General features: G+C 39.3%; 1 protein-coding gene across 1 annotated transcript in view; it reads left to right on the forward strand.

Annotated features, from left to right (window-relative positions):
- The window catches only part of PRKAR2A (protein kinase cAMP-dependent type II regulatory subunit alpha), a 120116-nt gene that overhangs the window by 60541 nt on the left and 41551 nt on the right, over window positions 1-18024 (forward strand). Inside the window, exon 2 of the mRNA XM_045862463.3 lies at window positions 9116-9151. Coding sequence (XP_045718419.1) covers window positions 9116-9151 — 36 coding nt within the window. The remainder of the gene's footprint in view (window positions 1-9115; window positions 9152-18024) is intronic.

The following is an 18024-nucleotide window of genomic DNA, read 5'->3' on the forward strand; positions in this document are numbered from 1 at the left end:
ATCTTAAAATCTGGAATTGTGATACCTCCAGCTTTTTTCTTCTTTCTCAAGATTGCTTTGGCTATTCAGGGCCATAAAAAAGTATGAAATCTTGCCATCTGTGACTACATGGATAGACCTAGAAGGTGTTATCTAAGTGAAATAAGTCAGACTGAGAAAGACAAATGCCATATTATTTCACTCACATATGGAACTAAAAAACAGGAGAAATGAAAACAAAAAACAGAATCAGACCTATAAATCCAGAGAAGAAACTGATGGTTGCCAGAGGAAAGGGGGGTAGTTAGATGGGCAAATTGGTAAAGGGGAGTGGGAGATACAGGCTTCCACTTGTGAAATAAATAAGTCACAGTAATAAAAGGCACAGCATAGGGAATATAGTCAGTGATATTGCAATAGCATTGTATTGTGACAGATGGTAGCTACACTTAATGAGCATAGCATAATGTATAGAGAAGTTGAATCACTATGTTATAAACCTGAAACTAATGTAACATTATATGTCAACTATATTCAAGTTAAAATATTAAATAAAAATTTCTTAAAAGAATAGAATTTACTTCAAGCAAACTAACCATGACTTTCTCCTATTTGACTTCAAACCGAAACATGTTTTTTTGGTTTTTTTTTTAACCTTGGAATTCTTTTTTTTTTTTTTTTTAAGATTTATCTATTTAAGAGAGAGAGTGAGAGCAGAGGGAGGGTGGAGGGAGAGGGGGGAGACAAGCAAACTCCTGGATGAGTGGGGAACCTCACCCAGGGCTCTATCCCAGGACTCCAAGATCATGATTTGAGCTGAAATCTAGAATTGGACGCTTAACCGACTGCACCACCTAAGCACCCCCAAACCTAAACATATTTTAAAAAATACATGTACAGGGGTGCCTGGGTGGCTTGGTTTTGGTTCAGGTCATGATCTCCAGATCCTGGGATCAGGCCACGAGTCAGGCTCTGTGCCCAGTGTGGAGTCTGCTTAAGACTCGTTCTCCCTCTCGGGACACCTCGGTGGCTCAGTCGGTTAAGCATCTGCCTTCGGCTCAGGTCATGATCCCAGGGCCCTGGGATCCAGTTCCGCATTGGGCTCCTTGCTCAGCAGGAAGCCTGCTTCTCCCTCTGCCTCTGCCTGCAGCTCCCCCTGCTTGTGCTCTCTCTCTCTGACAAATAAATAAATAAAATCTTTCAAAAAAAAAAAAAAAGACTCTCCCTCTCACTCTGCCCCTCCCCACTGCTCTTGCTCTCTCTCGAATAAATAAATCTTAAAAAAAAATTAAAAAATACATGTTCAGATAAACTGTACAATGTAAGTTTTATGTAAATTTAACATGTAAACATATATATATGCTTTAATGAGATCACAGAAATAAAAAAATTAGGGGTGCCTGGGTGGCTCAGTCGTTAAGCGTCTGCCTTTGGCTCAGGTCATGATCCCAGGGTCCTGGGATCGAGCCCCGCATCGGGCTCCCCGCTCTGTGGGAAGCCTGCTTCTCCCTCTCCAACTCCTCCTGCTTGTGTGCCCTCTCTCGCTGTGTCTCTCTCTGTCAAATAAATAAATAAAATCTTTAAAAAAAAAATTGAAAAAAAGACTGCATGCATTTATTTACTTCGGTTATATAAAAACAATTTGACAACAATAAAAATGAAATTAAAAAAATGAAAGTTTGGGGTGCTTGGGTGGCTCTTTCAAATTAAGCATCTGACTTCAGCTCAGGTCTTGATCTCAGGATCCCCATGTTGGGCTTCTCGCTTGGCGGGGAGTTTGCTTGTCTCTCTCCTTCTCCCTCTGCTCCTCCCCCTGCTCATGTGCTCTCTGTCTCTCTCTCAAATAAATAAGTAAAATCTTTAAAGAAAAAAAATGAAGGGGCACCTGGATGGCTCAGTCGTTAAGCGTCTGCCTTCTGCTCAGGTCATGATCTCAGGGTCCTGGGATTGAGTCCCATATTGGGCTCCCTGCTTGGCGGGAAGCCTGCTTCTCCCTCTCCCACTTCCCCTGTTTGTGTTCCCTCTCTCGCTGTCTCTCTGTCAAAAAATAGGTAAAATCTTAAAAAGAAAAAAAAGTTTTATCATGTTTGATTTAAGGCCCTGCATTTAGATTGATTTTTTAAATATTTGTTAGGGGGCACCTGGGTGGTTCAGTTGGTTAAGTGTCCAGTTCTTGATCTCAGCTCAGGTCTTGATCTCAGGGTCGTGAGTTGAAGCCCTGCATTAGGCCCCATGCTGGGTGTGGAGGCTACTTAAAAAGTAAATAAATAGGTGAGCCAGGGTGGCTTAGTTGGTGATGGACATTAAGGAGGGTACATGGTGTAATGAGCACTGGGTATTATATAAGACTGATAAATCACTGAACTCTACCTCTGAAATCAATAATACATTATATGTTAATTAATTGAATTTAAATTAAAATATAAATAAAAATAAAGTTGCAGTTCATTGCCATTAAGTACATTCATAACAGTCACCACCATCTGTCTCTGGACATCTTTGCATATTGGAAAACTGAAACTCTGTACCCATTAAATAACTCCTCCTTCTCCCCTCCCCGTAACCCCTAGCAACCACTGTTCTGCTCTGTATATTTATGAATTTGACTATTCCAAGTACCTCATGTAAGTGGAATCATACAGTATTTGTCTCGTGTAACTGACTTTATTTAGCATAATGTTTTCAGGATTCATTCATCAAATCTTATTGTAGCAAGTTTCAGAATTTCCTTCCTCTTAAAGGCTGAATAATATCCCATTGTATACCACATTTTGTTTATGTTTTCATTCATTGGTGGACACTTAGGTTGCTTCCACCTTTTGTCTATGTATGTGGGTGTACTGTAATATCTCTTTGAGATCCTGCTTTCAGTTTTTTTGGACATATACCCAGAAGTGGAATTGCTGGATCATATGGTAATTAATTTTTATCTTTTGAGGAGCTGCCATACTGTTTTACACAGCAGCTGCACCATTTTATATTCTGACCAACAGTGCAAAAGGATTCCAGTTCCTTCACATCCTTGTCAACCTTTATTATCTGTTCTTGGTTTTTTTTTTTTAATGGTAGCCATCTTTAAAAGGTGTGAGGTGGTATCTCATTGTGTTTTTCATTTGCATTTCCCTATTTTTAAAAAATATTTATTGGGCGCCTGGGTGGCTCAGTTGGTTAAGCAACTGCTTTCGGCTCAGGTCATGATCCTGGAGTCCCGGGATCGAGTCCTGCATCGGGCTCCCTGCTCAGCAGGGAGTCTGCTTCTCCCTCTGACCCTCCCCCCCCTCATGTGCTCTCTCTCATTCTCTCTCTCTCAAATAAATAAATAAAATCTTTAAAAAAAAATAAAATAAAAAATATTTATTTATTTTTAGAAAGAGAGGGAGAGTGCAAGCTGGGGGAGGGGCAGTGGGAGAAGGAGAGAGAAAATCTCAAGCAAACTCCTTGCTGAAGGCAGAGCCCTACGCACGCAGGGCTTGATCACATGACCCTGGAATCATGACCTGAGCTGAAACCAAGAGTCAGAGGCTCAACTGACTGAGCCACCTGGCGCCCCTGCATTTCCTTATTGGTTAGTAGTATTGAATATCTTTTCATGTGGTTATCCGTCATTTGTATATCTTCTCTGAAGAAAAGTCTATTCAAGTGCTTGTCCATTTTTTCATCAGCTTGGTTTTTGTTGTTTTTGTTGAATGGTAGGAGTTCTTTATTCTGGATGTAACAGATAAATTATTTGCAAATATTTTCTCCCATCCCATGGTGTGCCATTTTACTCTGTTGTGTCTTTTGATACACAAAAGGTTTTCATTTTGATGTAGTCCAGTTTATCTATTTCTTTTTTTTTTTTTTTGCCTACACTTTGGGTGTTATATCCAAGAAATCATTGCTAAATCCAATGTCATAAAGATTTTCCTCTGTGTTTTCATCTAAGAGTTTTATCATTTTAGCTCTCAATTTTATGTCTTTGATTCATTTTTAGTTAATTTTTATGATGAAAAGGTAAGAGGCCAGCTTTATTTTTCTGAGCACCATTTGTTGAAAAGACTGTCCTTTCCCCGTTGAGTGATCTTGGCAGTTTTTTTGAAAATCAGTTCACCAAAATGTGAGGGTTTATTTCTGGGTTCTCTATTCCATGGTTCTGGTCTATATGTCTATCCTTATGCCAATACCATATTGTTTTGATTACTGAGACTTTGTAGTAAGTCTTGAAATCAGGAAGTATGAGTCCTCCAACTTTATCTTTTTCAAGATTAGTTGGCTAATTGGGATCCCTTGAGATTCTACATGAATTTTAGATAGGTATTTCCATTCCTATAAAAAAATAAATAAACACCGTTGGAATTTTAATAGAAATTGCATTGAATCTGTACATTGCTTTAGATAGTGTATTGTCATCTTAACAGTATTACGGCTTTTAGTCCTTTAACATAGGATGGCTTTCCACTTATTTATGTCTTTTTTTTCTAGCTTTATTAAGGTATAATTGACAAATATGATTGTAAGATATTTAAAGTGTGCAACATGGGGGGGTGCCTGGGTGTCTCAGTCGCTGAGTGTCTGCCTTCGGCTCAGGTCATGATCCTGGGGTCCTGGGATCGAGCCCCACATCGGGCTCCCTGCTCCGCGGGAAGCTTGCTTCTTCCTCTCCCACTCCCCCTGCTTGTGTTCCCTCTCTTGCTGTGTTTCTGTCTGTCAAATAAATAAATAAAATCTTAAAAAAAAAAAAAAGTGTGCAACATGGGTACATTTACATTGCAAAAGGCTTATTTATGTCTCTTAATTTCTTTCAGCAATGTTTTGTAGTTTTCAGTGTACAAATTTTTTGCCTCCTTTCTAGATATTTTATTCATTTTGATGGTGTTGTGAATAGAGTTTTAAAAATATTTTCTTTTGGATTGTTCATTGCAGTAGTATAGAAATACAATTTTGGGTGTTGGTTTTATATCCTGCAGCTTTGCTGTATTCACTTATTAAGTCTAACTTTTTTGTGTGGATTCTTTAAGGTTTTCTACATAGACGATCATGTCATTCTACAAGCAGATAATTTTACTTTTTCCTTTCTAATTTGGATGTCTTTTATAGTTTTTTTTTCTTTCCTAATTGCTCTGGCCAGAACTTTCAGTAATATATTCAGTAGAAGTGGCAAAAGCAGGCATTCTGTCTTGTTCCTGATCTTACAGAGAAAGCTTACAATCTTTTACCATTGAGTTGGTGTTAGCTGTGGGTTTTTCTTATGTGCCTTTTTCATGTTGAGGAAATTCCCTTATAATTCCCAGTTTATTTTTTTTAAATAATTTTAGCCATACTGTCACTTTATTTTCATTTTCTTTTTTTTTTTAAATATTTTATTTATTTGACAGAGAGAGACAAGGCGAGAGAGGGAACACAAGCAGGGGGAGTGGGAGAGAGAGAAGCAGGCTTCCCACGGAGCAGCTTCCCAGGATGCGGGGCTCGATCCCAGGACCCTGGGATTATGACCTGAGCTGAAGGCAGACGCTTAACGACTGAGCCACCCAGGCGCCCCTCATTTTCTTTCTTTCTTTTTTTTTTTTTTTAAGATTTTATTTATTTATTTGACAGAGAGAGAGCACAAGCAGGGGGAGTGGCAGGCAGAGGGAGAAGCAGACTCCCCGCTGAGCAAGGAGCCGGATTCAAGGAGCTGGATTTGGGACTCGATCCCAGGACCCTGGGATCATGACCTGAGCTGAAGGCAGAAGCTTAACTGACTGAGCCACCCAGGCATCACTCCCAGTTTATTTTTTATCATTAAAGAGTGTTTTGTCAGATATTTGTTGTGCATCAGTGAGACGATAATGTGGTTCCCCCTGCTTCATTCTGTTAATGTGTATATTGCTTGATATTCTTATTTTAATCCACCCTTGGATTCCTGGGATAAATCCCACTTGGTCATGGTATATAATCATTTTAATATGTTGCCAGGTTTTGTGTGCTAGTATTTTTTTGAGGATTTTTGTGTCTATATTCATAATGAATATTTTCTTTCCTTGCAGTGTCTCTAGCTTTGCTATTGGGTAATACTGACCTCATAAATGAGTTAGGAAGTGTTCCCTTATCTTTGACTTTTTGGATGAGTATGAGAAGGATTGGTGTTAATTCTTTAAATGTTTAGTAGAATTTACAATGAAGACATCTTGTCCTGGACTTTTCTTTGTTAGGAGATTTTTGATTACCAGTTCAATCCTCCTGTTTGTTATAGATTGTTGAGATTTTTCTATTTCTTCTTGAGCAAGTTTTAGAAGTTTGTGTATTTCCAGGAATTTGTCTATTTCATGTTTTTTTTTTTAAAGATTTTATTTATTTTATTTGACAGAGACAGAGAGAGAGAGGGAATACAAGTAGGGGGAGAGAGAGAAGCAGACCTCCCACAGAGCGGGGAGCCCGATGCGGGGCTCAATCCCATGATCAGTGGGATCATGACCTGAGCCCAAGGCAGTAGCTTAACGACTAAGCCACCCAGGCGCCCCTATTTCATGTTTCATCTAGGTTATCCAATTTGTTGACCTACTGCTTTTCATAGTATTCTCTTATAATTCTTTTTATTTCTGTGTATTCCATTGTAAATGTCCCCACTTTAATTTTAGTAATTTAAATCTTCTTTTTTCTTAGTCAGTCTAGCTAACAGTTTGCTGATTTTGTTGATCTTTTCAAAGAACCAACTTTTAGTTTCACTGATTTTTTTTCTATGCTTTATTTTATAGTTTCTCTCCACTCTGAATTTCCTTATTTCTGCTGCTTTAGGATTTAGTTTGTCCTTTTTCCATACTTCCTTAAAGTGTACAATTAGCTTATGAATTTGAGACTTTTCTTCTTTTTAAAAGTAGGCATTTATAGTTATAAGTTTCCCTCTAGCACTACTTTCAGTACATCCCGTAAGTTTTGGTGTATTGTGTTTTTGTTTTCATTCATCTCAAGATATTTTCTAATTTCCCTTTTGATTTCCACCAATACATTTAAATCAATATTATTGTAGTAAGTTGTTGGTAATGATGTTTTACAATGATTTTTCCATCATTTTTAGATTTTATATACCCAGATAGGGTGCCTTGCATCATAGTTTTAAAAATTTCAATGTGTTATTTTTTTCTTAGAAGTTCCAAATTTTTTTCAAGTCTCCCTGTTTTGTTTTGTTTTGGTTGTATTTTACTCCTTTATTTGTGCTTTTGATTCCTGTTTTTATGTCTTTGTTTTAAACATTCTGTTCTGGGGACGCCTGGGTGGCTCAGTCATTAAGCCTCTGCCTTGGCTCAGGTCATGATCCCAGGTCCTGGGATTGAGCCCCATATCGTGCTCCCTGCTCAGTGGGAAGCCTGCTTCTCCCTTTTCCACTCCCCTGCTTGTGTTCCCTCTCTCGCTGTCTCTCTCTCTGTCAAATAAATAAATAAAATCCCCCCCAAAAGTTCTGTTTTCATTTTATAATAGTTCTTAATCTTAATATCTAACCCTTTGTTTGAGATATCCCCTGATAGCACCCATGCTAAATTGTTTCATTGTATGTTTTATAATTTTATGTTGGATACTAATGCTTAGTGGGATTTTTTTTTTAAAGATTTTATTTATTTATTTGAGAGAGAGAATGAGAGACAGCACAAGAGGGAAGAGGGTTAGAGGGAGAAGCAGACCCCCCGCTGAGCAGGGAGCCCGATGCGGGACTCGATCCCGGGACTCCAGGATCATGACCTGAGCAGAAGGCAGTCGCTTAACCAACTGAGCCACCCAGGCGCCCGCTTAGTGGGATTTTAATTATGGAAATTCCATGAGGCCTTGGTTGTCGATTTAAGTTGGTACACATTTCATCTGTCTGCCTGAGTGACAGGAATATGTATTTTAAGTGATCAAAGGAAACTCCCACATCCCTCAAGCTAGAACGCAAGCTTCATGAAATTAGGCGTCTTTGTTTTATTTACCATTGTATTCCAAATTGTCTACTACAGTGCATGCCATTTACTAGGTAGCCTACCTATATTTGTTGAACTGAATTTATCATCTTTGTTTGCTGGTAGGTGGATTAATTTTGACAGATCCATAGTTTTTTGTTTTTGTTTTTTTGACATATCCATAGTTTCATTGAGGAAGTAGTAAGGGACTGTTCTATCAATAATGGCTACAGTTTTCTTTTGAATTTTTGCCTATTTGTTGCTAATGTGACTTTTACCCCATGCTATGCAAAAAGATAATTCTAGTCCTGTTATGGTGAATGAGCATTTGTCTCCTTCCTGGGTCTATTTTTGTTTCAGAGCCTTCACATTAGTTGAGTTTGGCTCTCTGAGCCATCTTCAATTTGTTTTTCACTAATCTTCAAGTTTATCTTTTTATGGAGGGTGAGAAGGCATATTTTACATAATTTTTTTAAATAAAAATAATCAGATTAAGCTCTGAAGGTTAAAACCCAGCTTGGGGTGCCTGGCTGGTTCAGTCAGTGGAGCGTGTGACTCTTGATCTCGGGGTCATGAGTTCAAAGTCCACATTGGGTGGAGTTTACTTAAAAAAAATAAAATCTTTTAAAAAATCATGGATTCATATGATATAGTTTAGTAGTGAGAATTTAGGTAATCATCAAACATAAGGAACGATAGGTGAAAAGTAGAAGAGATTAGCAAAGGGAAAGCATATGTGATTCTTTTTCAACCTAAAGACATTTTTCTGATTAATACACTGACTGTGGGCCTACTGAGGGAGAATATAACTTAATGGTTAATTTCTTTTTCATTTTAGTGTAATGCTCATTAAAGTATTTTAAAATGAAATTTAAATGCTCTTATCGGCAGGTATTGGGATTATCTTTGAAAAACATTAAAGAAGAAAATTAACTATTTAATATCATAACATTACCAATAAATTTAGTAGACTTCTTATTCATCTGATATGATACAAATTAGATGGAACATGAATGTAAACAGAAAATTACCACCTTGAGTACCTTAAAATTATAAAGAGCTTGTTTTCAAAGATGTAAGTTCTTCCTTATATTGCCGTTTGTGATCATGTTGAACTACTATCTGTGGCTGATTAAAGAAGAGTATGAATTGACCCAACATTTGGTATTAAGGTGCTTTTAGTTCTCTTGTTAAAAATGGGGTCATGTGACATAATGGTGACTAAATTTTGCTTCTTTGTTTTACAGTTCCAATTCCTGGCAGATTTGATCGGCGAGTATCAGGTATGTGTTCTCTTTCATAACATACTGCTAAAATGCTGTTTTAAGATGGGATTATTATTATTTTTTAAAGATTTTATTTATTTGAGAGAGAGAATGAGAGAGAGAGCACATGAGAGGGGGGAGGGCCAGAGGGAGAAGCAGACTCCCTGCCGAGCAGGGAGCCCGATGCGGGACTCGATCCTGGGACTCCAGGATCATGACCTGAGCCGAAGGCAGTCGCTTAACCAACTGAGCCACCCAGGCGCCCCTAAGATGGGATTATTTTAAATAAAAATAAACTGATCTTTTAAATAAAAAGGTGAGTTAGCAGCATTACAGAACATTATAAAAATTACCTGTAATTCCTTCATTCTGTTTCATTTTGAGTTCTGAGAATATATGTACATATTTGTCTCATTTATGTCATTAATATTTTCCCATGTTTATAATTATGGCTTCTAAAAACTACCTTTTTTTTTTTTTTTCCAACGCTTCCATACATCACCCGGTGCTCTTCACAATAAGTGCACTCCTTAATCCCCATCACCTGTTTAACCCATCCCCACACACACCTCCCCTCTGGTAACCATCATTGTCTTCTCTGTAGTTAAGAGTCTGTTTCTTAGTTTGCCTCTCACTCTCTTCCCCCCCCTTTGCTCATTTGTTTTGTTTCTTAAATTCCACATATGAGTGAAATCATGTGGTACTTGTCTTTCTCTGACTGGCTTATTTCACTTAGCATTATATTCTGTAGCTCTGTCCATGTCATTGCAAATGTCAAGATTTCATTCTTTTTATGGCTGGTAGTAGTCCATTACACGCACACACACACACACACCACATTTTCTTTATCCACTCATGAGTCGATGGACACTTGAGCTGTTTCCATGATTTGGCTATTGTAGATAATACTGCTATAAATATCAGAGTGTATGTATCCCTTTGAATTAGCATTCTTGTATTCTTTGGGTAAATACCTATTAGTATTTATAGCTGGATTATAGGGTAGTTCTATTTTTAACTTTTTGAGGAACTTTCATACTGTTTTCCAGAGTGGCTGTACCAGTTTGCATTCCCACCAACAATGCAAAAGGGTTCCCCTTTCTCCGAATTCTTGCCAACACCTGCTGTTTCTTGTGTTGTTGAGTTTAGCCATTCTGACAGGTGCAAGGTGGTATCTCATTGTAGTTTTGATTTGCATTTTCCTGATGATAAGTGATGTTGAGCATCTTTTCATGTGTCTGTTGGCCATCTGGATGTCTTCTTTGGAAAAATGTCTTTTTGTAAAACTACTTTTCATATTATTATTATTATTTCTGGTATTCTAAATTATACTGTATTAACTACTTGCATACATTGTTGAGCCACTAAAACTATTTACTCAGTTATAGTGCTGGGTAGCATTCTCTGGTCAGAGACTGAGCATTGCCTGAATTTTTTTCTGTATATTGCTTTCCAGAGGCAGTCTACAGAATAGACTACAGGGAGAAAGGCACCCTACAAAGGCTTCTCTTCCACCACCATCTCACTAACATAGATGGTGCCTATTACTTTAATTTAGATGTAAAATAGTACTTCAGATTGTTTTATTTGGCACTCCTTTGATTATTAACAAAAATGAATATTTTCCAAATATGAGAAATCTATTTTTATTTTCTTAACGGGAATAGTTTGGCAATATTTTTCTCTATTATGATCCAGATTATTTTTTTATAAGTTTGAGTAAATTTCTTTTTTTTAAAGTTTGAGTAAATTTCTATCATGATTTTTAAACTTTTGAAAATTTTAAAAAAGATTTATTTATTTGAGAGAGAGAGAGAACATGAGCAGGTGGAGGGACAAAGGTAGAGGGAGAAGGTAGAGAATCGCAAGCAGACTCTGTGCTGAGTATGGAGCCAGACACGGGGCTTAATCTCACAACCCTGAGATGAGGACCTGAGCTGAAACCAAGAGTTCAGCCGACTGAGCCACCCAGGTGCCCAACCTTTTGAAATTTTTCTTTCTTTTTTTTTTTTTTTTAATTTTTTTTTTTTAAAGATTTCATTTATTTATTTGAGAGAGAGAGAGAATGAGAGACAGAGAGCATGAGAGGGAGGAGGGTCAGAGGGAGAAGCAGACTCCCTGCCGAGCAGGGAGCCCGATGCGGGACTCGATCCGGGGACTCCAGGATCATGACCTGAGCCGAAGGCAGTCGCTTAACCAACTGAGCCACCCAGGCGCCCAACCTTTTGAAGTTTTTAATGCAAAATTTTCCTAGTTGGTTGTGCTACTTATTTTAGTTTTGCTATTTTTTGTTGTTGTTGACTCAAAAATTTTAACATACGACTGGTTCCATGAACACTGCCTGGCACATAGCAAGCACTCACTAAATATTAATTGAATATATATATATACATTTTAAAATAATTGCTCTTAAGCTGAGAGGGTCCACCTTTTTTTATAGAGCTGATAAATATATTTTCTAGACGTTTCCTTATAATTAAAATGTTTGACTTTTGGATATATCTAGAGTTTATTTGATTGTACAGTGGGAATGTTAATATGCTTCAAACTGCGATGTGAGCTACATGTATCACATCATTCTTTCATATCCCCTCATTCTGGAAGGGTTTCTTGACTTTAAATTGTAGTGAGACTAGGAATCCCTTTTCTTTTTTTTTAAAGATTTTATTTATTTATTTGACAGAGAGAGACACAGCGAGAGAGGGAACACAAGCAGGGGGAGTGGGAGAGGGAGAAACAGGCTTCCCGCGGAGTAGGGAGCCCGATGCGGGCTCAATCCCAGGACCCTGTGATCATGACCTGAGCCGAAGGCAGACGCTTAACGACTGAGCCACCCAGGCGCCCTAGGAATCCCTTTTCTATCTCTCAGTCCTCTTCTTTGAGAAAATCTGCTCATTTGTGTTTCAGAAAGCCTTTGGTAAGGTTGTACACCAAAGTCTGTTGAAAGGAGATTGAAAAAAATACGTTCTTACGTGTAGAGAGACATTACAGAGAAGAAATAGAGTGGGGATTAAAGGTTGGTACGAGATCCATGAGCTATTATCTTCCATTTTTGTTCATCCTTGCCCTATACCCCCTTTTCCTAAATGATTACTAATATCTCTTGACATCTGTAGGACAGATCTGGGAAATGGAGCGTACAGTGACGTCTCCTCCAGAGGTCATGGGTGGTGTTCATGAATTGCTGCTTAAGCTTTCTGTCAGTGTTGTTCAGGCCTTGAACTCTGTGGAGAACTCAGACAAGTACATGGTATTATCCCTCCTCCTTAGATTTAACAATCTTATTGAAGATTTTAAACTTTTTAATATTATTCAAATGTTAAGTTAAAAGATTCTTAAAAGAATCCAAAATGATTATGCAGGAGAGAAAATAGCTTGTAGGAATAGCTAATGTTTTTTTTAATCCAGACTATGTGCTAGGTGCACAATTTTAAGGTCTCTCTAAATGCCTCCCTTGTGTCATTGAACATAATCCTCACATTAACACTATGAGGTACATGCCATGATTACCCCCACTGTACAGATGCAGAAACTGAGGACAAAGCAGAAGTCAAGTCACTTGGAACAGTCAAGGTGATAATGTGTCCAAAGGTAGCATGGGTCCTAAGTACTACCCTTCTTGTCTCTAAGGACCCTTTCTTATACCCTCTGGACCTCTTGGTCAGTTTTCATCTAAATCCCCTAAATTCTCAGCCTGTACACTCTTCCCTCTCCAGCCTTTCATCTTCTGGATCTAGCTGAAGGTTGGCTTGCCCTGCGGTCTTCTCAAATGGTGATTCTTCTCTTCCACCTTTCTTGTAACACGGACGGGAGATGGGTAAATGTTTTTATACTCCTTAGTGCTTTCAGACTATTCTCTCTACCTCCTCCCTATAACCCTCACCTTCAAACCTCACATTATTATATTCTATCAGCCATTTCCCCTCCTTGTTTTAGTTATCTAATAATGCCTGGGCTGTTTTCTTCTGATTTCCATATAGATGATTCTTTCAATGTCTTGCCCTTCCATTCCTTGACCTCTTGTCTTCCACCCTACTTTAGCTACCCCTCCCCCTGGTCATACTCTGGAATGACAAATATTACAACTCTTTTTTTTTTTTTTTTTAGGGATGGGGCAAAGGGAGAGAGAAAGAGAATCTTAAGCTGATGCAGGGCTTGATCTCATGACCTGAGCCGAAATCAAGAGTCAGATGCTTAACCAGCTGAGCCACCCAGGCACCCCAAGCATTACAGTTCTTCATACTCAATCAGTGATCCTAATCTCCCACCACCTGCTATTGTCTGGGCTCTTTTGCTGTCCTGCTCCAACCCTGACAACTTGATCTTCCTTTTTGTTCTTCGCTTCACCTTTTACTAACCTCAAATTCCTTGATCAGCAATTATAACCATTCTGTGGCACATACCCTCAATTTCCTTTTTCATTTTTACTTGCTTGGCTAAACTATATTCTGTTTAAGCCCAGCTGTCCACTTATTCTGATTCTGTACCATAGCAGTACTTGATTGAAGGAAAATACACAGCCCTGTTGACTGATCTTACTTCCAGTACCTGATCATTCACCAGTAGGCTCTGGATGCCAGCAGTCACACTGTGTCTCTGTACTTTCGCTCCCCTGTTCTCCCAGATAAGCCTTTCGTACCTTCTTTCTCCCAAAACCTGCACCTCCTCCTTAATCTTCATGCCTGGCAGATGATTTTGTTCTTAACGAAGAAAACGGAAGCAACAGAAGATAGCTTCCATAGGCTCCCACCACATCTATCCTTCCTTACCTGCCTATGAGTCCAGTGTCCACCTGTACACTAGTTCATCCCTTCATCCTTCCCTCAGTTACCTCCTCTTTATCCTGCATACTCTTTATCCTTCAGTGGGATTATTCTTCTCAGAGGAGAAACACAGCATTGACTTCCAGTTCTTAAAAAATAAAATAAAGCTTTTTTAAACCACTCTTCCCTCTCCAGCCACCACCCTTTTTTCCCTCCATATCTTTATAGCAAATTCCTTGAAGGAGTTGTCCACCACAATTGTTGTGTTTAAGTTTCTCTTCTATTCTCTCTTGAGTCCAGTCTAATCAGACTTTTGCTCCCATATCTTATCAAAACTATCTTTGTGGATTGCTTATTCACATCCTTCAGGCCTTCATTTGAAAGACACCTTCTCAGTTAGGTCTTCAGTAAGACCCAACACACACACACACACACACACACACACACACACACACACCCTATCTCCCTCACTTTATTTTCTCCTTACTGTCTCTCTCCCACTCTCTCCCCCTGCTATTTGTCCTATTTATTATCTAGTTCCGTATGCTGGAGTATAAGCTCCAGTCAGACAGAGAAGTGTCATCTGTTTTGTTCATTGATGCATATATTAACACTTAGAACAATGTCAGTAAATAGGGATGGATGGATAGAAGAAAGGAAGAAAGGAAGGGATCAGAAATCAGGAGGAGAAATTACTGTGGGCAGAAAAAAATCAAGAGACATTTCTTTGAGGGAGGCAGAAATTACACTGGAATTTGTAAAACATGGTTACTGCTTGGCTAGTACCAAGAAGAATGCATTCTAGGTGAAAGAATGTCTTAAGACTCGAAAGGGGATGAACTGGATCTGGCTGCTCTGGCTGTGGGTGAGGAGATAAAATAAGATTGGAAAGAGAGGTAGGGAATGGTGTTCCTTATGTGATCCAAGGATTTCAGCAATAACTAGCTGTGTGAGGACATGTGCTGTGTCAGAGACTTCAACAACAACTCAGCATGTCTGACTGAATCATAGTCTGGAACATGAAGCAGCATAAAAGAGCTAGCAGTTGTTGAGTATCTCTTGTGAGCCCAGCCCTGTGTTTTAATTTTTTTTTTTTAAGATTTATTTATTGGGGCACCTGGGTGGCTCAGTTGGTTAAGCACCTGCCTTCAGCTCAGGTCATGATCCCGGGGTCCTGGGATCAAGCCCCATGTCTGGCTCCCTGCTCAGTGGGGAGTCTGCTTCTCCCTCTGCCCTTTGCCCCTCCCCCCGCTCGTGCATGTGCATTCTCTTTCTCAAATGAATAAATAAAATCTTAAAAATACATACATATATATTTATTTATTTGAGTGGGGGCAGAGGGAGAGGGAGAATCTCAAGCAGACTCCGCACTGAGTGGAGCCTGATGTGGGGCTTGATCTCACAACCCTGAGATCATGACCTGAGCTGAAATCAAGAGTCAGGTGCTTAACTGACTGAGCCACCGAGGTGCCCTGCAGCCCAGTGTTATAAATGTCTCCTCCTACTGTTAACCTTTTACATGATTTTAGTATCATTATGCCCTCTTACCCCTGAAGAGACAAGGATCTGGGACCTAGAGAAATAGTGAATGAGTGGTGGGTGGATCCAACCTCAGACACCAGTGCACGTAGTAGCTTCAGAGATGAGCTCTTCCCATCCTTGATGTTCTCTCTCCGTTGCAAAGCAAGGAATTGAAAAGCTGTGCCTTCCAAGTTTAAGTTCTAGCAGAACAGTCCTATTACATGTGACAAACTCATTAGATGACGAGAGTTCATAAATTCTTTAAAGGCAGCTTTCTTGAAATAGTCCTAAAGTAGTATTACCTGCCTTTGAGTTTGAAATGTTAGTCTGATTTGTTCATTAAGAAACTTCATCCCCAGAAAACCCTTTCTTTTATTAAATATGTGTTGAAGCTTCAAAGCATTTTAATCAGAAATTTGTGTGTTGACATCATGCCACATTTGGGCAGGGAGTATCTGACTCTGGTGATGACTGACCAGTCAGTAGAGTCTGGTGCCATGGTGGTCACTCATGTCTGCATGATAGGTGCTCTTCCTTCCCCAGGTGTCCCTGCCTTTTAAGGCTTACATGTTTATAATGGACTGAAATACTGATTTTTATCTTGCTATCCTTTCACAATATTCAGTATTTTTTCCACCAATAGCTATCTTCAGCTGAAATATTACCAAGCACTACTGGAAATAATTTAGAAACCCAGTGTTACATACTGAATTGTGTCCCCTTCAAATTCCTATGTGAGGCCTAACCCCAATATGACTGTATTTGGAGAAAGGGCCTTTAAAAAAACAGGCAGTTCAGGTTAGATGAGGTTATAAGGGTGGAGCCCTAATCCAATAGGACTGATTTCCTTATAAGAAGAGGAAGAGACACCGGGAATGCACCACAGAGACAGAGGGCCATGTGAGGACACAGAGAGCAGCTACCTGTGAGTCAAGTGAAGAGGGTCCCATGAGAAACAAAATGGTGCCATTATCTTGACCTTGAACTTCCATCCTCCAGAACTGTGAGAAAATAGATTTCTATTCTTCAAGCCACCCAGCCTGATATTTTGTCATGAGAAACAAAATGGTGCCATTATCTTGACCTTGAACTTCCATCCTCCAGAACTGTGAGAAAATAGATTTCTATTCTTCAAGCCACCCAGCCTGATATTTTGTTATGGCAGCCCAAGTTGACTAATACACACACCCTGAGTCAACTCTTTGTGGGAGCTGGCAGGAGAGCATAGAGCCTCAGGCTGTGACCAGGATCTGTGCTCATTTCTTTGTAGAAATGAAAGTTTTCTCTCGGGGTGCCTGGGTGGCTCAGTCGTTAAGCGTCTGCCTTCGGCTCAGGTCATGATCCCAGGGTCCTGGGATCGAGCCCCCACATCGGGCTTCCTGCTCCGCGTGAAGCCTGCTTCTCCCTCTCCCACTCCCCCTGCTTGCGTTCCCTCTCTCGCTGTGCCTCTCTCTGTCAAATAAATAAAATCTTTAAAAAAAAAAGAAAGAAAGAAAGAAAGAGTTTTCTCTCACCAGCACATTTTAATGATTTACATTTCCGGGGGTGCCTGGCTGGCTCAGTCAGTGGGGTGGGCAACTCGTGATCTCAGGGTTGTGAGTTTGAGCCCAACGTTCGGTGTAGAAATCACTTAAAAATAAAATCTTTAAAAAAAATGATTCACATTTCTGGATGACAGAAGCATCATTTAAAATTTAGAAGAAGAAATTGTGCTGGATGGTCTCTTGTCCCTTTGTATAGTTTCATGTTGCTGACCAGTGACATCTGCTGGACAACTGTGGCAAAACAGGTTCCCTGGAACAAGGGATTGTGCTACTCTTTCAGTCTTCATTTTCAGTAGGTCTTAAGCGTCTCATGACACTTAGTGTTGTTCTTGAGGCTTCATCGGGGATCACACAGACTCTGGGGCAACAATCACATAGACACTTAAAAACGGATTTTTATATGAAAGATGAGAAAAGTGATTTGGGGTCAAGACCAGGAAAAAGTAGAGAGGTTGGGTGGAAACAGAGGGAAGAGGCAAAGGGAGGTGAGTCTGGAGTTCAAAAGAAAAGGGAAAAAATTCAAAAGCAGTTTTGAAAAATAAAATAATGCTTTTCCACAAATAGAAACATTAATAATAATTCTACTGGAACTAACTACTTTTGTTTAAATCACAGTGCTATACCTTAAGACTTAAAGACTGTAACATCTCCTGCCTCAGTTATGTTAATGTCTAAAAATATAAAAATGAGGGACGCCTGGGTGGCTCAGTCAGTTAAGCACATGACTCTTGATTTTGGCTCAGGTCATGATCTCAGGGTCGTGAGATCGAGCCCGAGTTGGGTTCAGTGCTCAGTGTGGGGTCTGCTTCAGATTCTCCTCACCCCCCCCCACACACCCCCACTTGCTCAGGCACACATGTGCACGCTCTTTCTCTCTCAAAATAAATAAAATCTTTTTTAAAGAAAGACCTTTGAGTCTTTTTTAAAAAATAAAAATATAAAACAAGCCAAGTCACTAAAGTACTTTCCTTCAAAATCAAAGGAAAAGCAAGCCTGGAAATAGGCTAGCCAAGACTGTGTCATTATCAGTAAAATCCTGTCAGTCTCAACCCTGCAGGCTTAT

Source organism: Mirounga angustirostris, unplaced genomic scaffold (genome assembly GCF_029215605.1).
Source record: "Mirounga angustirostris isolate CCGP_5_RB_7025 unplaced genomic scaffold, mMirAng1.0.hap1 SCAF_1, whole genome shotgun sequence".
In the NCBI taxonomy this organism is placed as follows: domain Eukaryota; kingdom Metazoa; phylum Chordata; class Mammalia; order Carnivora; family Phocidae; genus Mirounga; species Mirounga angustirostris.